This window comes from Acipenser ruthenus, chromosome 10, assembly GCF_902713425.1.
Source record: "Acipenser ruthenus chromosome 10, fAciRut3.2 maternal haplotype, whole genome shotgun sequence".
In the NCBI taxonomy this organism is placed as follows: Eukaryota; Metazoa; Chordata; class Actinopteri; order Acipenseriformes; family Acipenseridae; genus Acipenser; species Acipenser ruthenus.
The window spans coordinates 41,790,287-41,814,028 of record NC_081198.1 but is presented as its reverse complement, the minus strand read 5'-3'; the positions used below and the strand labels follow the sequence as shown (position 1 = coordinate 41,814,028).

General features: G+C 35.6%; 1 protein-coding gene across 2 annotated transcripts; it reads right to left on the bottom strand.

Moving 5' to 3' along the window:
- Positions 1-152: 152 nt before the first annotated feature.
- Positions 153-23,362, bottom strand: LOC117404545 (STE20/SPS1-related proline-alanine-rich protein kinase-like). 2 transcript variants are annotated; one of them, XM_034007415.3, is made up of 19 exons: positions 23,143-23,362; positions 21,653-21,765; positions 19,552-19,660; positions 19,077-19,218; positions 18,933-18,988; positions 18,037-18,146; positions 17,841-17,942; positions 17,347-17,480; positions 16,808-16,856; positions 16,645-16,710; positions 13,823-13,894; positions 13,320-13,442; positions 12,610-12,639; positions 11,823-11,879; positions 11,451-11,518; positions 7,765-7,817; positions 7,307-7,375; positions 6,311-6,375; positions 153-1,661 (listed from the first exon to the last, which is right to left on the bottom strand). In XM_034007415.3, the coding sequence occupies exons 1-19, from the start codon at positions 23,246-23,248 to the stop codon at positions 1,587-1,589; spliced, it is 1,599 nt and encodes a 532-aa protein (XP_033863306.2). In that variant the 5' UTR covers positions 23,249-23,362; the 3' UTR covers positions 153-1,586. The 2 variants fall into 2 exon arrangements, with proteins under 2 accessions (XP_033863306.2, XP_033863315.2); XM_034007424.3 differs by lacking the exon at positions 13,823-13,894 and having other exon boundaries at positions 23,143-23,361.
- Between the last annotated feature and the right edge of the window lie 380 nt (positions 23,363-23,742).

Below are 23,742 nucleotides of genomic sequence, written 5' to 3'. Positions count from 1 at the left end.
TAACTGTTAATTATAAGTTCTTTCTTTATTTGTAATAGACCTGTGGCGGGACTCAAGCACTGAAGCAATGCATTAAATACAAACATAGAATAGGTGAAATAAAATCACAACTTAAAACAAGAAATAGACAAAAAATGAAAATGTGCAACATGTGCCAGTTGTGCAATGATTTATTGGTTGCTGTTTGCAGTTATTTCAATTTTCTTACTGTGAATTAAATTAAACAGGATAAATAGCATGAATAGTTAACACAATAACTTACCTTATATGATAAAAGATAAAGTAGATACGTACATTTCTAACTACGTTATGTTAATAAATTAGAGCTGCCTTTTTTATCTTAACTGAAAAAACAGACCTTTTTGTAAGAGCAAATAGTATTAATCTTCATTACTCAAAATGTGCAGTTAGGTTTGGTCTGCAGACAGATATTTTTTACTGTTTATGGTTCAATGTAATGGTTAAATACAAGTATTTTTTATTTCTTATGTCACCTTGCATTAAGACAAGTCTGTTTGTTATTGAATAGTGTAGAAATATTTTATCCTAATCTCCCAAAAGATACTTGGTTAGAAACTCACACTAGCCCTGCACCCAGTCCTTCCAAACTATCAATTAACTATATTAGTTAAATGATTGAGTAGCCAGGATTTTGAGCAACCCCTGTTGCATTAACAACTGCTAATGAAAGTTTCTAACCTTGTGATATAATGATATAAACCATTGTACAAGCTGTACAACAGGGCTAGGTGCAGCAATAACTCCCTGCATACACCCACACTGGCCAAAGTGCACGGTAATTTCAGCTTGAAGGTTTAACAAGTTGTGTATTTACAGTATGTGCACAAGTATTCAGCTACAATCTACTTCTATAAATGTCATTGCATTTATGTGGCAATATAAATAAAATATATACAACTTCTGCTGTTGTCATTTCAAATAGCTACTATTCCCCATTTCCCATTGTCGCAGGCACATTTTAAATTTAAGGTTAAGAAGGCACCTCCCTTACCCAAAAAACATCAACATTGACTTCTAAAATACGCAATACTTTGGATCATTTTTTTCTTCAGACAGTGGCTCACTCAAAACTCATATTGCAGTGAAATACATTTTAAGAAATAAAACACCTTTTGAATGTGGAATACTTCAAACTTAAATGATCATTATATTGGCTTATCTTTAAAATGAACCTAAAAATATCCCAAAAAAATTAACAAAAACAAAAAGGCGGCAACTTTGTCAATAAATTACTTGAAAAAACATTAAAAAGCTATGCCAAAAGCAGGGGTAACATGTTAAAAAATAAAACTACTATGCTGCTTAATATTAATAAATATAACCACCTGAGTACACATTTTATCCTTGTACATTTTTTTTTTGTGAAATGAACCGTCAAGTGTCTTCAAGAGTTTTATCAATTCTCTCTTGAATATTAGCAGTGTTTCAAGGAGAGCCAAGCAGTGGCTGTAGGGTCCAGTGAAGTGCTGGGGAATGAAGCAGAATTCTGTCTAAGGTGCTTACTCTCTCTCTCTCTCTCTTTCAGCTGATCCTAGCATTCCACACAGATCAAGTAACAGGAAATATCAGCTGATGCTCAGTTGGGCAAACCCAATCAGTTTGATCTCGTCAGGAATCTCGTTTCCATCACACCCAGAAGCCTTCAAGAGTAAAAAATAGGAGCAGGACATTCAACAAGATTGCATAGAACAAAATGCTTTTAGTATTAGTGTCTAATATAACTTGACCAGTTTTATATCCAGTCTTTATTGAGATCACTTTCTCATTTCTGTGTGTGTGTGTGTGTGTGTATATATTATATATATATATATATATTATTATTATTATTATTTATTTCTTAGCAGACGCCCTTATCCAGGGCGACTTACAATTGTTACAAGATATCACATTATTTTTTACATACATATTTTTACATACAATTACCCATTTATACAGTTGGGTTTTTACTGGAGCAATCTAGGTAAAGTACCTTGCTCAAGGGTACAGCAGCAGTGTCCCCTACCAGGGATTGAACCCACGACCCTCCGGTCAAGAGTCCAGAGCCCTAACCACTACTCCACACTGCTGCCCTGCATATATATATATATATATATATATATATATATATATATATATATATATATATTATATATATATATTATATATATATATATATATATATATATATATATATATATATATTAGGGTCCCAACCCGAAATACGCCCCTATCCAATTACAATTTTTAGAACCCAGAAATCTTTTCGTGTTCAGGGCTGGACTGTCTTGCCAATGACCCCTATTTTATTAATGTTATTATTTGTTAGAACTGAACAAATGTAGAATATTTAGGTTGCTATTTTATGTGTTATTTTATTCTGAATACAGCAAAAATGATGGTACTATGTTGTGTGCAGCCCAGCTAATGTGATACTGTAGCTTTAATTGGAAGACCGACGTGCACTGTGACGTTGCTGCTCACTGCTCGAGTTAGGTTATGTCTTCAGATGACCTTCAGATCGGGTTCGGGTTAAGTGAATTTCCTGCATCGCGATGGGGTCATTCGCAAGACAACCCCACCCCACCCCAAACACGAAACGATTTCGGGGTTCTCAATTTTATATATATATATATATATATATATACATATATATATATATATATATAAAATCCAGGGCTCGTAATGGAATGTGAAACAAGCAATGGGATTAGTCGAGCAAAAACATTTGGCCAAATATTCAAAGATGTTACCAATGTATGCAACTTTTATGCAACTCTCCTTGCATTGCAAATATCTTGCATACAGACGTGCTCAAATTTGTTGGTACCCCTCCACAAAAAAACGAAGAATGCACAATTTTCTCTGAAATAACTTGAAACTGACAAAAGTAATTGGCATCCACCATTGTTTATTCCATATTTAATAGAAATCAGACTTTGCTTTTGATTTTTTATTCAACATAATATTGTAAATAATAAAACAAATCAAAATGGCATGGACAAAAATGATGGGACCGCTAACCTAATATTTTGTTGCACAACCTTTAGAGGCAATCACTGCAATCAAACGTTTTCTGTAGCTCTCAATGAGACTTCTGCACCTGTTAACAGGTAGTTTGGCCCACTCTTCCTGAGCAAACTGCTCCAGCTGTCTCAGGTTTGATGGGTGCCTTCTCCAGACTGCAAGTGTCAGCTCTTTCCATAGATGTTCGATAGGATTCAGATCAGGACTCATAGAAGGCCACTTCAGAATAGTCCAATGTTTTGTTCTTATCCATTCTTGGGTGCTTTTAGCTGTGTGTTTTGGGTCATTATCCTGTTGGAGGACCCATGACCTGCGACTGAGACAGAGCTTTCTGACACTGGGCAGTATGTTTCGCTCCAGAATGCCTTGATAGTCTTGAGATTTCATTGTGCCCTGCACAATTTCAAGGCACCCTGTGCCAGGCGCAGCAAAGCAGCCCCAAAACATAACCAAGCCTCCTCCATGTTTCACTGTAGGTATGGTGTTCTTTTCTTTGAAAGCTTCATTTTTTCATCTGTGAACATAGAGCTGATGTGACTTGCCAAAAAGCTCCAGTTTTAACTCATCTGTCCAAAGGACATTCTCCCAGAAGGATTGTGGCTTGTCAATATGCATTTTAGCAAATTCCAGTCTGGCTTTTTTATGTTTTTCTTGCAAAAGTGGAGTCCTCCTGGGTCTTCTTCCATGGAGCCCACTTTCGCTCAAAAAGCGACGGATGGTGCGATCAGAAACTGACGTGACTTCACCTTGGAGTTCAGCTTGTATCTCTTTGGCAGTTATCCTTGGTTCTTTTTCTACCATTCGCACTATCCTTCTGTTCAATCTGGGGTCGATTTTCCTCTTGTGGCCGCGCCCAGGGAGGTTGGCTACAGTTCCATGGACCTTAAACTTCTTAATAATATTTGCAACTGTTGTCACAGGAACATCAAGCTGCTTGGAGATGGTCTTGTAGCCTTTACCTTTACCATGCTTGTCTATTATTTTCTTTCTGATCTCCTCAGACAACTCTCTCCTTTGCTTTCTCTGGCCCATGTTCAGTGTGGTGCACACAATGATACCAAACAGCACACTGACTACTTTTCTCCATTTAAATAGGCTGAATGACTGATTACAAGATTGGAGACATGTGTGATACTAATTAAAGAAACTAATTCGTTTGAAATATCACTATAATCCAATTATTTATTATCTTTTCTAAGGGGTACCAACAAATGTGTCCAGGCCATTTTAGAATATCTTTGTAGAATAAGCAATAATTCATCTCTTTTCACAGCTTCTTTGCTTTATTCTATGACATACCAAAGGCATGCAAGTATACATGATAAAATAGCTTTTAATTTCATCACTTTTCAGGAGGAATGAAGCATTATTTCAATGAGCTGTAAGGGTACCAACAAATTTGAGCACGTCTGTATATTCACAAGTCTGTGAAGCTGGGATATTGCTCATATCACAAGGTTGTGTAAATGAATACATTTAAATAAACCTAAACAGGAAATTTATCACAAGTTTATTTACAAGTTTTCATATTTTTTAATACATTAAAATGCTTCCAAACCAAGACAAACCTATCTGGACGGGGCAGTAAATCGATGAGAAACTTGTAATTATACCACACGATTAAAGACGTATGAACTCATCTAATAATCATTCTTTTTAATATATAGAGGCTGAGTTATTGTGTGGTACAGTTTAAGACCTTTCACACTGTTTTAGAGCCCCGTCCGGGCAGTTTTGTCTTCGCCCGGCTTTCATCCACTCCCCAGATAACGTAAATGTTGTTTCAACTTATCTGGGATAACAGCATCCAATGGTGGCGTTTTTGGAGCCGCAGACATCTTATAGGGAAGGTATTTATTTTTTGATACATATTTAATAAGGAAATAAGAAATATTTTGTTTATTTAGCAACAGTATCTATTAATGTTTTTTTTTTTTTTTTCACTTCTCGCAACGCTCTGAACAACTAAAACTAAACTTAATTTAAACAAAGCTTAGTGCGCTCTAAGCTCCCTCTTGATAGGAGTAAACTGTATTTTAGTTTGTTAGCGAATTAGTGAAGTAAAAAACATGTAATATTTTTTCCCCAACATTGTGATTTGTGGAAAACGTATTGTTTGAATTTCACACTTGTAGGTGGACTTGCATAATTATTCACAACTCCTCCTCCGCCTCCAGAGTTGAGAAAAAAAAAAAAACTTAAATTATTTTTGACTCGTAGATACAACTTTTTTCTCAAGGCAGAACTGAGAGGAAATAATTTCAGCAACTGCTCTTGCGAAACTCCCATCTCTTGAATATCTGGCCCATTTACCCACATCATTGCCAAAACTGAAGAAACACCTGATGGCTAATTCCTGTTTTTATATTGAAACTTTAAATGCTCATATCACAAAACCATCATTTTAGTAAATACTTTCATCCACTGAGCCAGCGACATACACTGAATAATATGGAAGCTGAGAAAATGAACTCTGATTAGCAGCCAATTATTCTGCAGCTGGCAACAGATATTCAAAAGTCCCAATGAATTCTGAAAACATACTCTTTTAATATCTAGCCATTCATTAATTCTATTGCTGCATACAATAAATCATACTATTGGGCAGAGGCAATTCACTTTGTTTTCTTACCTTTTATAAGTACTACCAATATTACAGCTGGTCTCCCTTTTCTTCTGTTGAAGACTTGGTTTCTATTTTATACTTTATATATTTCAAATAAGTGACCTACCAGACAGCATTAAAATGTGTGTGTGTCAAATAAAAATATAAATAAGAAGCAAAAAGGACCAAAGTATATTCATTCAACACAACAAAATAGTCCAGTGATAATCAAGTGAGATGTAATGCTAAAAGGAGGTAAGGAAATGCATTTTAAAACCTTGGTTACATGTACAGTAGAAGGCATGCAGTAATGCATGGATTAACACTTCTCACAATCCCCTGGTGGGCGAGTAACGATATGAATGCATGCCTTATACATGTGATCAACATCATTTGTTACAAAGGAACATGTAATGAATACGGATAATTAAATCCACTTGAATTAACAGGGCTGAATTAAAAATGAATTACTTCAGAACTCAAAGGAAGTGCATAAAATATGCAGGCGATATTCTGTGGAATTAAGTCGGAATTAATTATGAATTTGCGGCCATTTATTCAAATTAGACATAAAATAGAGTGCAGAAGAGGCTGAAAACAGCTGAAGAACTGAAGACTGATTCAGACATTAATCTTTGGCTTTACATATGCTCACTTTAAGTAGAATAGCAAGCTACTCACCAATTTGAAAGTCAAGATTGTGTAAGTGTTTGGGTCATCTACAATCTTCTGTAAGTTAGCAGCAACTGAAATGAAAAACAAAAAATTGAAAGGTTGTTATTTAATTGCAGTTTTGATATGATTATAGACAGTTTTAAAATATATATTTAAAATAAATTGCAAACCATTGCTCTGCAGCTTCATTTATCCATAAAAAAATGTGGGGTTTTCCCCCTCTTTTTTTTTTTTTTTTTTTACAGGAATAAACTAAATAGTGACCAACATACACTATACGATGTTTGGTTTTTAGGACGTTGTGACCTTTATAAATGGTTTAAAAAGTGGTGGTATTTAGATCTGGTGCTGTTTAGGTAGACTACAAAATTCCCAACATTCTGTGAAGAATGTCAAAAAGCAGTAATAGCTTCCCAGGGGCGGCACACAATTGGCCGAGCGCTGCCCGGGGGGTGGGGCTTAGGTCGGTCAGGGTGTCCTCGGCTCACAGCGACCCCTGTAGTCTGGCCGGGCCCCTGCGGGCTTGCCTGTAAGCTGCCCAGAGCTGCATTGTCCTCCGACGCTGTAGCTCAGAGGTGGCTGCATAGTGAGTCTGCAAGAAGCGGTCGGCTGACGGCACACGCTTCAGAGGACAGCGTGTGTTCGTCTTCGTCACTCCCGAGTAAAAGTGGGAGTGATAGCGGTTAGCTGACCCTAAAAATAATTGGATATTCTAAATTGGGAGAAAATACAAAAAATAATTGGTGACCACTAAATAAAAAATAATAATAATAAAAAAAAACAGTAATAGCTAAAGTTTTATAAGCTACTGCAGACTTCCAAGGGGCACAGAGATTCAAAAGCAACAGATGGTGTGGCATGAACTAATGAGTAAATGTGACACATTTCACTGTCCTCTTTCTCTGAACTGCGTATTACATGTATACTGTATCTAGAGAAAGTTAACCGAATCATTTTCCAGTTTACAATCAAATCTAAATGTGAACTGTAACATTAAGTTACCGATAACTACATCATGTCCATCCACAAGGCCAGCCGAGAACAGCTCCTGAGACACACCGTCTGCTGTATCTTTATAGAAAAGGGGAAATTAAAGATTACACAGCTTTACAGACATGACCGTTTTTTTTTAGTTTTAAGTTGGGTTTTTTTTGTTTTCTAGGATCAATTATCAGAATAAAGTTGGTAAGTTGTTTACCTCAACAGAATGTTTGATATGGTACATAAATAAAACACATGACAACTAGACATGACAATCCACTGCAATAAACATGATTTATATACCAATACTTGTATACATACAATGGCAAACTTTAATCAATATTTTAAAAAAAACACCTGCTCACATGAAGGATGCTTGAAAATCAAGTTGGTTTTATACGATCAGTTAAAGTCTATGTATAACATAGAATATGAACAAACTGTTTGTAAATATAAGTAAATGTATACTGTTAACATACCTCTTCCTGGTGTAAATTCAAAACGTATATCATTCAATTCCTTTCTGGCATTCCTAAGGGACAAGCACAGCAGCTGTTGACTTCCTTATTTCAAATGCAAAGGGGTACACAGGAATTCACTCTTTGAATATAATGACAATGAAAAACAGGTAGCTTAGTTGTCAATATTGGGTTGCAAATGTTTATAAAAAGGTCCAGGACAGACTTACAAGAGAGTCACAGTTTTGCCAATAGCCATCTTAGAAAAGTTAGTACCTTGATAGTTTAGAATTGGCATAACAAGGCGTTACTATGCAGGATATGCAAGAACCACAACCAACTTCTTCATAACCAGGTGAGATGTCCTACAAGCAACTGATAATGCACGCTATCCTTTCAAATGCAGTCTTCGTAATGAAAAAGCTTTGAAGGCAATACAACAGAATATTAAAAAAATTAATTGCTTGGCCTTAGTACATATCAACTGACAGCAATATAAATTTAAGATGTATGTCTTCAGGAAATCATGGGAAGTGTTCTTTCTGCCCATAATCGTACTGCAGTTAGGTTTTCCCTCGGCAACACAAGCAATAAAAAAAAAAAGATTACATTTGATACTTAAAAACATTTTTGCAGCAAGTTTAAGAGGAAATCTACATATTTATATACATATAGGGCTTTATAAAAAATCCCTGCAAGCATAGCAATTCCAAACTTGTTTAAAATGACAACTGATTTGGTCAACTGTTACTTATTTAAACACAGGACTCAAAATAAAGAAACTTTAGTCAAGTAGACAAATCTTTCCACAATATTATTTCAGCCCTCCTTTGAGAATACACTACTTGTTCCCAGCCTTTGAACCCCACATTACAATTGGTCTCTTGGTATTCTACCCAAAATTAAATTAGATACTTCTCTTGCTCAGATGTAGCTGCTACCAGATGCCTCGAAAGACATCATTCATCACTTAAAAAGCACTTTACAAGCATGTCATCTCATGTTTGTACCTGCTATGCTTAGGTTAGCTTAGAGATAGGCAGATCTGAAATATCTGAATGCATTTAAAAGGTTATGTATTAAAACAACAGGTGCTGAAGGATGTGTCAATGTGTGGAATCATTTCTATGGCACTGAATAATATTGTGCCAAGTTTAATTTTGGAACGGCTCAAACTGTACCAACTAAAATAACATTGTATAGTTTCCTGTACAACCAGCACAACTGAGCCACACACATACACCCACACCAAACTTAATTTAATAAACAAGGATTTACTGTAGTCTCTTCTTCAAAGCCTTCAATTCAAAATATACACTCTGCTGATAATATCTGTCAAATTAATATAAAACCTATTTCCTTTCAAAATCTGCAAAGCTCTGTATCTTCCCTGGTTCTTTCACACATGGCAACAAATACCAAAACTATGCAAGTGCTTACAAGAAGGGAAGGCAAACTTCTATGTCAAACAGACTTTTATGTCAACGCACTAAGGCATGCAATCACGCTGTCAAAAATGTTATCCAACAACCAAGGGCACACAACTGCAATGTAGATCAGGGATAACTTGCTAAATATAAAACACAGACTGTGTAAGAAGACGTTAGAAATGAAGACCAAGGATAAAGGTGTTCAATTGCCTGATGCTTACCATATATAGTGCCCGTCTTTTCAAAATCCTAAGTCTTTGCGATATGCCATGGAATTCTCTTATTTTTTTCGGAAACAAAAATCAATATCCTTTGAAAAAGGGTACTACACTCAATTTCTGTCAAGAGAAGGGTATTTAAGAAACGTGTGGGGTCAAACAGTAACTCTACTGCTACCATTACACCATAGATGGGGGTGTGTTTCCTAAATGGGGGGACAGGACCAGGGTCATTGTGACCAATTAGTAGGTCTCAAAGTATGCTAGGGTACCATATGTACTTTATAAAGTTGTTTTATTATAGTAACATCTTCTTTAAATTCATTTTTTCTTGTGTTAGAAGAATAAACAAAGCAAATACCAGTACGAGGCTTGTTCTAAATTCAGCAGTCCAGCTCTGGGGTGCAATATCAATTTTGCAGTCTAGCTCTAGGCAAGCAATATGATCTGCTTCAAGTACATTATTAGCATGGGAAAAGCACAGCTCATGGTCATAGGATAAAAAGGGTGAAAAATGAAAGATACAATAGAAAGTGTAGTGCCAGATGTGCACAGCTCATCCAGTAACCAAAATACTAGGCTGAGGTGAAAGAGTGCAAAACAACTTAATAGTGGAGGGCCTTCCCTATCCTGTAGCTCCGTAATTAAAAAGGGGTGTACATAAATATCTTTGAATCTGACACCATATTCCCCTCGTGGCCAATATTTTTCCCTTATAAGCCTCAACTCAAATCCATATTTGTATTATATAAATAAAGCTATCAAAATTGAACACATGTATATAAACCAATACGTTTTTATATAGAGAGGATATTGAATGATCGTGGCTTATGTTTTTTGTACAACCTCATCCTCCTAAAGCAAGTAAAAACAGACCATGAACGATCATTCAGTATTCTGTTTATAGCACAAGTACATTTTTGTAATAAATAGCAATACAAGTTGTACATTATATTTATTATATCAATTAATTCAGGGGTTATTTTACCTGGCAGATCTTTACTTATATTGTCAACAGACTATGCTGCGATGCAGATTAATTTCAAGCCCTGTTTAGGATAGAACCTTGAGCTCAGTCTGGCTGTTTGGATAAGTCAGGTCACACAGATCGGTGACTGGCATTTCTTCACTAAACTTGTTCTCATGCAACTCAGAGTCCAAATCAAAACAACAGAAATGAAAAATGATTTCAGACATTTTATAAAAAAGTTATAAAACACGTATCAGAAGCAGTATTGTTTGAACTACCTCAGCACAGCTCTGTCCTGAATTTAGCAGAGACCTTTACAACTTAAACTTCGCACACTACAAAAACTTTTTTAAAGAGTTAAGTAAAAATGAATAAGTCGTAAGTTTAGAATAATTTCAACATTTACCGATCAGTCCCTAAATTCTAAGTCACTTCTGCAGCATGGATAAATGCCTGCAGACAGGCTTAAAGAAAGTAGTTATCGGATCAATCCTGAGCCTCTTTTCCAGGAAGACTCATCTTTTACTTAAAAATTACACAGTCTGCTGCCTGTCCTATTGTCTGTGATTTAGGCTTGCAGCTGTTTACGGCTAAGCAGAGGATATATTTTTTTCTATTACCAACATATGTTACTTATTGTAGGGTGGTGTGTTACAATGTGTTTGCCCTGGCTGACTTTTTTTTTTAATTGTTATTATTTATTAGTACAGAACTTGCTTGAACTAAAATCAATCTCAATCTAATGCAAGGAATTCTAACAGCTATCTGTCTGCTAATGAAATCAACCCTGTCTGATGTCCCTGTATAGTACCTATTTAAAAAAAAAATTAAAAATCCAGACGTAGCAAAATATGCTCCCTCGGTATCTCCTCCCAGTTCCACTTCTCTGAGAAAAAAAAAACACTGCAGTGTGAAGTGTAGCTCGTTATAGATTCTTCCCATGATACTGGACATCAGTGAATTAAAAAAAAAAAAAAAAAAAAAAATCTTTATGAGCATGACAACTGTGCATTAGCAAAGAATTACAAAGTAATGTGTTATATTTACTTTAATCATAAAATTAAATTGCTGCTGCAAAATCTTGCTTACCTCAATCGTAAAACCATATTTAGAGCAAACGGCCCTTGGATGTATTGAGAAGTCTCAAGAGGGTGCACCTTTAAAATGCAAGAAACACATTTCTCCATACTGTTTCATCAGATATTTCAGTAAACTGAACTGGTGGCATAAATTAGAAAATAAATTAAAACATTATTATGGTATAGTAGGTTTTAAAAAAACTGCAGTCTCCTGATTTTATCCAAACCTTAGAAATAACTTACATCCATACAAATTAACTTCATTCAATTAGAAGATTAGACACACTATTGTATGTGGTCCGCTAAGTTTATTTGGCCTGTAGCAAACCACATACATAGCATGCAAAAATGCATTTCGAGAGTAACAGTTCTAAAAACACACCTGAGGAGCCTCAGTGGACAGCTCCTGCATAGGATCACTGTTGGCATTTACAACATTCTGTGTGGGGGGAAAAAAAAAAAAAAAGGTTTTCAAACTAAATTACTTTAATTATAAAAAGGTAATAATTAGAATACTGTTACACGGCTTATCTACACAATTAATCGAACTTTACAAATTAATCCACCAGGGGTTTTAATTCAATGACCCATGCATGCTGTGAAGGGTTTTATTAATTGGTTATGCAAATGACAATCAGGAATCGTAGCTCAAATACACACACCAATTTATACACTTAACTACTTAGTTATATTATATGATCTGTTTTCATTTTATATGATTATTATTTAGCAGATGCCTTTATCCAAGGCGACTTACAGAGACTAGGGTGTGTGAACTATGCATTAGCTGCAGCGTCGCTTACAACGTCTCACCCGAATGACAGAGCACAAGGAGGTTAAGTGACTTGCTCAGGGTCACACAGTGAGTCAGTGAGTGAGCTGGGATTTGAACCGGGGACCTCCTGGTTACAAGCCCTTTTCTTAATTAAATACATAGATGTTAATTTATTGGATCAACATAAGAATAAGCAAATGAATATTAATATTAACTAAAACTAAATCAAACAAGACTATGAATTTTGTGCAGATTACAGCACAATATCAATAATCAATAAATAAATACTACTTTTGGCATTAAAAAAAAATGTCACCGACGATACAGCCAGACAGTTTACAATTACTAGTGCATACATCAACACAACAAAAAGCAACTCGGAAAAGTTATTTACCTCTTCATTTTCTTTTCTTAACCTTCGTGACTGGAAAATAGCATTGCATGATTAAATATACAGCATAAATAACATTTCACAAATCATGCAACCTGTCCAAAGAAATAAGTAACAGTTGCCTTAATTGAACAGTTAACATCCTTTTTTTTTTTTTTTTTAAATGGACATGAAAAAGTGCCTTTTGTAACTGCCGAGACTGGTAAAACATTAACAGTGATACCAGTCTTGACAGTTACCATTGCAGAAGCCCATCTTTTGTGTAGTAAAATGATGAACAGTTATCCCACCCAGTCATTCTCTATTGGTAAAGTCAGTCATATCAAAATACATACTGTAGTAAACTCAATATTATAGACTACACTTCTACTTTTTTTACAATTCCTTTTTTTGTTTGATTTGGTTTGAGTTGTAATAAATGTATAGACAAAAAATCCCCCTAAATGTGTCTACAAGATGGAGAACTTGGTTTGTTATTGTTAAGTTTATAGTTGGTATAGCTGAACCTATATAGGTTCATATATAGGTAGGTATAGGTATATGTATTTATATTACAGATCAATCTCATTTGCATGCTCACGATTATGAGATAACTAATGAGGTCTGACTAAGTTTCAGCTTAATTGCCCTTCCCATTTGAACTCTGCAGTAAACAAGGTAAACTGCTAATATTCGGCTGACACCACCCATCCTTGTTTTTAAATGTTACTTACCCTTCCTTGATTGACTGCTGCTTTTCCCTCTTCACTCCTTTCATCCAACTCATCATCACTCCACTCCCAGTCTCCATCCTCGGTCTTATGTAGATGACCACTGGACCCAGGGACTCTTCTAACCTTTTCAATTACACACCAAAATTAGGTGTTATTTATTCACCTCTCAAAGAGGTTTTCTGAAACCAGGTAACCATCTATATAATTTTCCAAAGTAGTCCAAATGACAAGAGTGTGACGGTGTCCTTTTTGAAAACTAAATAAATGTCAATAACTATATATATATATATTTTTTTTTTAATCCAGTTAAATGTTTTTTTCAAATAATTCGGGATGTTTTTCATTATTTTGCTTTACTCAAACAAACATGGCAGTGCAATGCCTACAGAAAGCATGCAAGCAACACACACAAAAAACGAAAACACAGACACCTTCAACAGGCACCTCAGAGCAGCCTAAAAAGAAGCACCCAGCATCTAATGGCTAAGTCAAAAAACAAATACCCTTCTGTTGCCATCCTGTTCTCTCTCAGAACCTGACACCATGCTTGTTTTCCCAGGGTTCTGCTCAGGTTCCTTGAGCAAAACAAAAAAGCATCAGGCCATTCTTATAGACATTCCTGCAAGCTTGATTTCACACCTGAGAGTATGCTAAAAGCTGGGCATGATTATCCATAGGCACCCTGGATGATGATTAATTTCCAATTTGTTACACAAAAACACAACAGCAGTAGCAAAGCAGGAGCATGATTAAAGTGGTAGCTCCAGAAAAAGTAAGTTGCACAATTGGCTTGGCAGGTTTTAAATAACAAAGTAAACCTGTTTATATATGTTTATATATTATATATATATATATATATATATATATATATATATATATATATATATATATATATATATAGCATTTAAAACAAACAAAAAAGAAAACAATGTTTAGAGAAGCCATTTCATAATGGAAAATATAACACTACAGTAAAATATTGTAAATGGCACTGTTTTGGCAAGTTTATATTTCTGGGGAAATAAAACAAACACAAAAGCAATATCACTTTTTTAAATATGCACCGATAACAATGTATAAACTGAACAACAATTACTCATGCGCCTCTTCCTTTACAAACGGAAGGCCATAATAAAATCTGCATTATTATTGCAATGAAATAGAGATAACATTTGGGGGCGATTAATATCCATGATACAATCTCTATTGCAGCGCTATACTTTTAATTTAAATAAAGGATTTTGCCTTATTACAAGAAACAGTGCATTTGAAATGATACCACAGACTTGACAAAAGCAGCATTCAGATAGATCTATGCCATACGGGTGACACTGAAAATGTAATGCAACGCACATAGGAAAAAGAACAGTTAAAATTACTCAAAAAATGTCATGGAAGATCACCAAAAGGCACCACCCCTCAAAGAAAGAATATGCATATTCATGTGCACTGCCTTCTATTCAAGGTTCCCAAATGTTGAGCATTATGTACAGTAGATCACAAAATGTGTTTATAATTGTTATCAGAAAATCTATTTTTGAGCTTCCACACCTCAATGGTTTTTCTTTTCACATTATTGAAGAGAAGGTATTCATTCTGAAGCAGTCTTGTTAAGTGCTATGCTTTTTCAAATTTGATCATCTTTGGTAAATGGGCACTGCAGTGAAACTCAGAAATGAACGATATTAGATTCAACACTGCTCTCTGCTGGACATAAAACATGGGAAAGTGTTTCTGTTTTTTAAACAAATTACAGATGAACCCATTTTATATCACCTCGCTTAATATCACACCCCTTTTATTATCACGTTTCTTCAAAAGCCACTCGCCATGCACCATAGGTTCTTTGAGAAATTACCTCTCTTCATATCATCTCACAAACCCGCTTATTGTCATGCTTTGTGCAGCCTGTCAAGTGCTTCATGACTGAGCTTTACTAAGTAACCACAGGAGGATATAATTAATTTCCAAAGCAACTAACAACCAATAATCATCTCGTCTGATAAACTGACATTTTGTGCAGCCTCAAATGCTACGTGGGCAGTCTTAACAGGATACAGTTCAGTTACATAACACCAAAGTCAACAAATTTCTTCTTTGACATAGTCAATCTTATACAAATGCACACAAAAAAACACCAAGAGCAACGCTAATTGATAGCTCTCATCAGTCGACAATTCATGCCTTCTTTAGATAATGACACAAACTGTTTTTTTCCAATTCATGATTCAAAACGTATGTGTCCTGTAGTAAACTATATGCGTTTGTTTAAATGTAAAGAACGATTAAATGTACAGTATTAAAACACAGCTCTTGAATTCACCGTTATTTTTCGTTCTTTTTTTTTTTTCCTCGTATTCGTAATGTGCTTTCATAGGTAAACATGAAACCCGGTTCATATCATGACCCGCTTTATATCATAAACTATGCCTGCACGGCAATCATGGTATAATGCATACTAACCTAACTTTTCACCCTGTTATTTGTACTGTAGTATGTTTCTTTTTCTTCATTGACTGAAAAGGACTCTTCTTAAAGGCATGCTTTATTGTGAATATAAACTAGCTTTATGCATTCAAAAAGAAGAAAAGCATAAATGTGTAAAAAGGCTTTCAGTTTGTGTTTGCCTGTGGATATCATTATTTATTAAAAACAGCTTTGTACTAGAATAATGATGCTTTCTAAAGTCAAGCAGAATGCAATATCAAGTGTGTATATATATATATATTACTTATCTCTATACATACAGTACATTAGGTTACAAACCAGACAAACTGTGATTTCCATCGCGCTCTTCTGAAATATGACGTTACATACTGTAGCACAGCAGGGAGGGGGTTAATATCCTCCCTGCCAAACACCTGTGTTAACTGTTTTATTATTGATTAATTATCACCTGCACCTGGCTATCATTGTAAATTAGAGCCAGGTGCAGGGTATTAAAGGAGAGCAGTCAGTCTGCTCAGGGCTGCTGCTGTGTGGAGAGCCCGATTGACAGTGTGCTCAATCGTAGTAAACGGTACTGTGTGAAGCCTTCTTGTTTGGTCTTGAAAAACTGTGTGTTTTTGTATGATTTGTCAGGTAAACGGCTTAGCTGTCCTGCGAGTGAGTCAGGGAACCTACAAATGTTTACTAAGAACTCCGAAGGAGCTAGGTGTTTTGTTTTTGTTTATTTTATATTATTAAAAAGTGCTCGTCAGCACTGTTCTTTCAATCCTGTGTATTGGGTCGTGTTTGGAAGGGGAAAGAACCCAAGCGAGCCTATGTGGCGAGCGTCTCTTACTGTACATATAGATTAAAAAAGAAGCGACAAAATCATATTTACCTTTTTTGCTCTTTGGGCTATATTCGGTGCTTTGTGTAGTAGTTTTTCAATCAGATACTCTCTATTCTGAAAGATACAAAATTATTGAAGGAATTACCTAACAAACACAATTTACACTCTACAGAGTATGTACAATTTAATCCTCTGAAGCAATATGCTGTACCTTGGCTTTTTGGAAGAATTTGCATTTCAAAAGTTCTGCTGCTGTAGGCCTGAAAAACAAAATCAATGGTAAATTGTATAGGAATGTGTTAAGCGATCAAATATCATTCATTAAAACAAATAACACTTGTAGATGTAAGCTTAATATAGTGGTCACATTTTTCATACTTGCAACTATCTTTTGTACATTTTGTATTGGTTATTTTTAGTAGGGCAGAGAAAAAAATATCAATGAGTATTACATTTGCCAGCAAAGTACGTGTTATAATAGATAATGAATGGGTAAAAAAAATATATGGTCTAATTTTATATATATATCACATTTCAATAAAGACATTATTCTGAGAGTTCTTTAAATGCAGTATATTTGAGCTCTGTACCACACATCATTTCATATGCAGAGTGGAGGCAGGTAACTTACACGTAAGATCAATTTGTGCAATGTGCACAGATATTAAAATCCCCATTTAACCACATCAGTTGCATACACAGTGAAATGCATCTTTGTTTTCAGGCCATTAGTTAAAAAAAATCGCAAACCTTTTGGTAGGGTCCTTCTGAAGGCACAGTGTTATTAGCTTCCTAAAAGATTTTCCGTATTTTTTTAACATTTCTTTATCCTCCACACCTGTATCCAAAATAGGAGGATCATTCTGTAGGGTTAGCATTAAAACCTGCAAAGCAAAACAGTTTCTGTTATATCCAATTATTAACATAAACAAGAAATCTTTCATGTTTGATTTTATTATTATTTGCTTATTTAGCAGACGCCTTTATCCAAGGTGACTTACAGAGACTAGGGTGTGTGAACTATGCATCAGCTGCAGAGTCACTTACAATTACGTCTCACCTGAAAGACGGAGCACAAGGAGGTTAAGTGACTTGCTCAGGGTCACACAATGAGTCAGTGGCTGAGGTGGGATTTGAACCGGGGACCTCCTGGTTACAAGCCCTTTTCTTTAACCACTGGACCACACAGCCTCCTAATTTTATAACAAAGAGTCATTTGTCTCAAGTTTATTTATTTTTTTTACCTTCATGGGTGGATATCGGTGATAAGGAGCAGACCCTGTAGCTAATTCAATAGCTGTAATCCCAAAACTCCAAATATCCGCTTTGAAGTCATAACCTCGTACCTGTTTACAGTAAACAGTCCAATTTAATATTAACGTTTCACCATATTTAAAAGCATTATTGTTGATATGACTTAGGGTAGCAAAACTACTTCACCTGCTCCATAACTTCAGGTGCCATCCAACATGGAGTTCCAACAAAGGTCTTTCTAACTTTGTTTCTTGTAACATCGCCCCCTGTTGCTAAGAATGCGCTAACTCCAAAATCTATAAAAGTAAGAAACTGTTTAAATTGGCTTATTTTTATCTACACAAGTTTTTTTGTTTTTTTAAATAGTACTAAATCTGAAGTGGTTCACATTCTAATGTATTTTATGTTTTGACCACCCAAGGGAAAGCTATTATATAAAACAACAGTATACACTATACCATTGTTGTGTCATTTTTTTAAAATATTCAACAAGTCAAGAGAAGTGTGTCTATCACATAAACCGCCACATTCTTGTTACTTTTTAAAATCAGAGGATTAAAGCAACTTTCCAATCAGGCTTTAACCGCAAAAGAAAGACAGGACAATACTTTGTGTCTCTGGTTTGTGCGCCCCTCAAAAACAAACACAGAAAAGAAAGACCGAAGAATAAAAAGACATGATGAAAAACGTCTTCTTTAGTTGTCATACAATATTAGTGTTGCAATCGGCAACCTAATTTCTTATTCGATTATCGTATAGGCAACAATAATCGATGCACTGCCATTTTATTTTTCAAAAGAAAGAATAAACATTAGTTTTTTTTTGTTTTGTTTTTTAACAGAAGATCCAAAAACTAAAACCACTGTTGTGCATAATAGTTAAACAAAAAGACACAACTTACATTCAAATTAGAACATTTCCGATTATAAAAAAAAAAAGAAATACAATGGACTTGAGTTTAACAACTGAAAAGAATATGCGTGCATCGATCAATTGTTGCACCCCTATACAATATACAGTATAATATTGTTTAATAATAACCAATTACAGTATTATGTCTGTTATGAAGTGGATTTGCTTACCAGCTATTTGCACTGACCCATCTTCTCCCAAAAGAATATTCCCGGCTTTCACATCCCTACAGTTACAGAAAACAGTTAGGTGTGTCTGTCTGCATGACAGAAACCATAATGAATGCTGTAACAAATGAGTAAAACATATGGTACCTGTGAATCTGTCCATTTCTATGAAGATAATCCAACCCTTCTAACACTTCTTTTAAAATAGTTGCTATTATTGGCTCATCAAGGACTCCATTCTTATGCTCCCCTCTGCTGAATGTGTACTTAATGATATCCAACATTGATCCTACAGAAAAGAAATATACCTTAAGCATTTATGTTTCCAAAAACATGCAATTATCTATATGATGCATGCATATGACAACACTTGTAGGAAGCTTCAAGCTGATAACGAATTACACCTGCTCATGTTTGCTGATTTCAGAGCCTAAACATTATTTTAAACTGTGCACTGTTAAACCTTCAAATAATGCCATTATTTCTTAAATTAAACATAGTTTACATGACATCCCACAAATCTGCATGTGTATGCACTGACTATTTCTCCTAGCAGGTATCAGTGGTATGATGTGATACGCTCATTAAATACTTACAAAATGATGCAAATAAAACAACCTACCTCCACTTAGTAATTTCATGACCAACCAAAGTTCGTCCTTTACAACAAATGAAGTATAGTAAGTAACCACATTTGGATGATAGCATTGGCTCATTGCTTGAATTTCTTTCTGTTACAAAAAGGGAAAGAGGAGATTTAATTACATTTGTTTTTAAAACTATTAGATTGTTTTAAACCTGAAAATTGGAAACGCGGGAGTCATCTAGCCATATGACTGACATAGGTATTGGAATTGATGGTTCCCAGGAATCCCACATGAATCCAGATACCAGGAAATTATTTGGCAAAGCATAGAACGAGCTCACAACCAATCCACTTATCAAGCTGTTTATGGCACTCTATCAGCATTCAGTCCATTACAGCACATTGCTGAGAGATAATGGAGATGAACATAAAATTGCTGTGAGCAATCCACTGTGATGTTTCAAGTTATAATTTATACTGTATTTGTAATATCGTATACTGTTCTTAGAATCCAATACTGGCACCAGCTAATATAAGTAGAACAAGTGAATTAATATGGTATTTCAAGAAATAGTCATTTACCAGTAACCAGAGTAACTCTGAGTGACTCATCTTGTGATGTAAGATTAAGCACTTTAATGGATAAAGTTGTAGGAAAAATCCCATGTCAGTAAATTATGCAATAGTTCAACTCAATAAAACATTCTGAATCACGTAATATACTTAATGCTTAATTCATAACTTCAAATAACTAAAAACAAACAAAAAACAAATGTTGAAAATAATCTCATAACAAATGCCCGTGTGTAAGCAGTTACCAATCAGTTATCAGTATTATGAAAATGATGCACACTGTGACCTACATTCAAAGTATTCACAGTGGAGTAACTTTCAGCAATTTTGCTAGCTAAAATCAATCAAACACCATAACTCATGGCAAAGTAAGCCAAAAACTATATTTTAATACCCTGAAGATGTCTAGCCTTGGACATTCATTGCCTGTGGGGAATAAATTAATATTCGTGATAAGCATTACTATTCCCTTCCCTCAGCTGGTCACACTTGTGCATTCTATTGTGTTTTAAGATTCCCTCCACAACAGGGTCCATTGTCTGATGTTAACAATTACTGGACATTGTTGATTCATCCAGTCACACCCAATTTAGATTACTGACGTTGCTCATCAGCAGGGTTATATAAAAATAATAAATAATAAATAACAATCTGACTTCCAACTGCCTTAGAATTTATAGAAATATTTTACACACAGCCAGTGAAAACTAAAATGTAAAATTCACCAACTGCATTTACTAGTTATTAGCTATCAGAGTGGGACCGAGTTATGGTACTTAGGGATAGAGTTCTAATATCTTTACAAATAACATGACATAGAAAGAAACTTCGAAACGTGCTCCTTCCAAGCCGTCATTTCTCGCACTGCAGATCCACAGCAATGCCACCAGACCTATAGTGCCGGAGGACAACACAGATCTGGCGGCTCCGCTGCAGAGCCACAGGCGCCCTATCGGCCACAGGGGTCGCTGATGCGCGGTGAGCCGTGGATTCCCCTGCCGACCTAAGCCCTCCCTACCCGGGCAGCGCTCAGCCAATTGTGCGCCGCCCCCTAGGAACTCTCGGTCACGGTCAGCTGTGACATAGCCTGGATTCGAACCTGCGATCTCCAGGCTATAGGGCACATCCTGCGAGGAGCGCCTTTACTGGATGCGCCACTCGGGAGCCGACATAGAAAGAAACTTTGCTACCTTAACACACTGTTTCTACCAGGGGGTGTTCAAGTATGGTCCCCAGGGACCATTAACAGTCCAGGGTTAGTCTTTTTCTTTTCTTTTTTTTTTTTTTTTAAATATAATAAAGGATACTGTTTGTCTATGAATTAACTTAGTGAGGGATCAGGTGGACTGTTGTTGATGTACTTAGTGAATAGCATCATGTAGCTAAATTGTGAGTTAGAGTATAACATAAAGATGCATTATTATGAAAGTTAATACAGCTATAGTGCTTTAACATAACATGCTAGTAAGTGAAGAAATAGTCAGAAGCTGATGGATGGTATCTACTAAAGGACAGAGATAAATTACACAGATATCAGAAAGAATGTATTCATATTTTTACCCACCAACAGTTCATCCATACTTGTCTGGCATTTTTCCAAATTGATTCGCTTTATTGCAACTCGCTCCTGTCTGAGTGTACAAAGGGCTGCCTGAACAACAGCGGTAGCACCACTACCTGCAGATTAAAAAGAAAATGCATAGGTTTATCTTGAACACAATGGCATTCCTTCACAAATATAAGCTGTTGTTGCAGTCAACACCAAAATAAAAAATAAAAACTTCAGTAACCATGTTTTCTGTTTTTGTTTTCCAAACCCTTAAGTACTGTAGCACTTACCTAGAACCCTCTTAAAGAGTATTGTATAATTATATAAAATACAGATGTCACAATGCACATAAACAACTGCTGATGACAGATACTGTAAGTGCAGGGCAGGAATGTGTCATCTCTAGATTTACGCTCAGAGATTAGATGGCAAATCAGCATTTCAGGGCCAAGGTAATCACTGAGTTATCCCCTGTCATCAACATCAATTTACCTCAGCATTATTTTCCGCACTGTGGGGTGAATCCATAAAGCAGGTATATATTATAAGATGCCATTGCAGAGAAAACAAACTGTACTGTCAAACAAAAGTATAAAAAACATGGGTATTGTCAAGAAAGGTGTAGGTACAGAGCACTGGCTGCGGGTGGTGTGAGAGAGTCGCTGTGATGAGAATAGATTATTAAAGTTGTGTTTTTATATAATACCTGTGCAAAACAAACACGTTCATTCCTTTCACGACACTATCATGCAAAAAACAATCAAATGTTTACTTTTCTTAAAAAGCACCCAGATTGTCGCATTGCCCAATTAAGCCAGCAAAAGCTCATATTAACATTACAAACTGTACAATACCAGTTCGGTTCAAATAAGGTCGCAAACCAGTTATTTGGTCTTAAGTCACAGAAAAGCAGTACAGATTGCTGGCAAAACTTGGAACAGAGGCGGGACCAGTGTACCAAGAAATGAAAAGTACGGAGCACAGGTTTATTTGGAAATTCGAGTTATTTCATATTTCTTACAATTAGAATAATGCGAACTGTCGCGTTAGCATTTTTTTAAGTCTGTCATGAAGTTCACTATGTCAAACGTGAATTTAAAAAGCAGCGGTACTTACACTAATTGAAGCATCCCTTAGCTACAGATACCGCTAATTGCGATGCAAATAAATCACGTTTTCAAAAATGACAAGTTCAATTTCATTTCTGTTCAAAATTATTTTTGCTGAAATGACATTCGAAACATCCTTAATTAACCTTCTAGAAAATACATGAAACATCACAAAATAATAATAATAATAATAATAATAATAATAATAATAATAATAATAATAATAATAATATACTGCGCTTTACAGCATCCGCAGTACCATCCACAGACAGCAGCAGCACTAGTTGTTGCATCGAAAAAGCCGGTAGGCCTTATCGTCATTTTCGACTGATAAAAAAAAAAGACCGGTTTAAATCAAACACAATTCACATCACTGAATATAGCGTAGAGACTAACCGATAACCTCCTGGAGCTCATACGACTCCCTGCTAATGGGCCAGCTGGTAGTCTGTGCTGGTTGTGGATTTTGGACGTGAACAGGAGATTCGCTCTGCTCCGCCATGATGCTGCTGTTCAGATATACGACCTCAGACTGCAAAACTCCCCTTCACCTCCTCACTGACTCAGTCTAGTCAAGCACTGCGGGGGATTACTACCGCCTGAGATACAAAACATCCGGACAATGTGACACTCTCACTAGTGTCACCACAGGACAAGGAGGTGTCAGAGTGAAAATGCAAACTATGCAAAATTACAGTGAGTCGCATTTCCTCTTTGTATATTAAAAGTACATTGAAGTTGTTATTTTCTGTTATTGTGTCATTGTTTCTATTAAGTTAAAATATAAAATATTATATAAAATAAGATATAATATAAAATATTATATATATATATATTGTAATTCAGCGTGAGGGAGCAGTGTTCAGAAATGGGGTTTGGTAGTATGAGGTTAGATGTCATGGGGCAGACAAATACCAACGTGTGAAAAGCAGCTCGTACAAAATGAGGAAACGACGTTTGGTTGGCAACATTTATAATTGGTTGTTATTATTACTC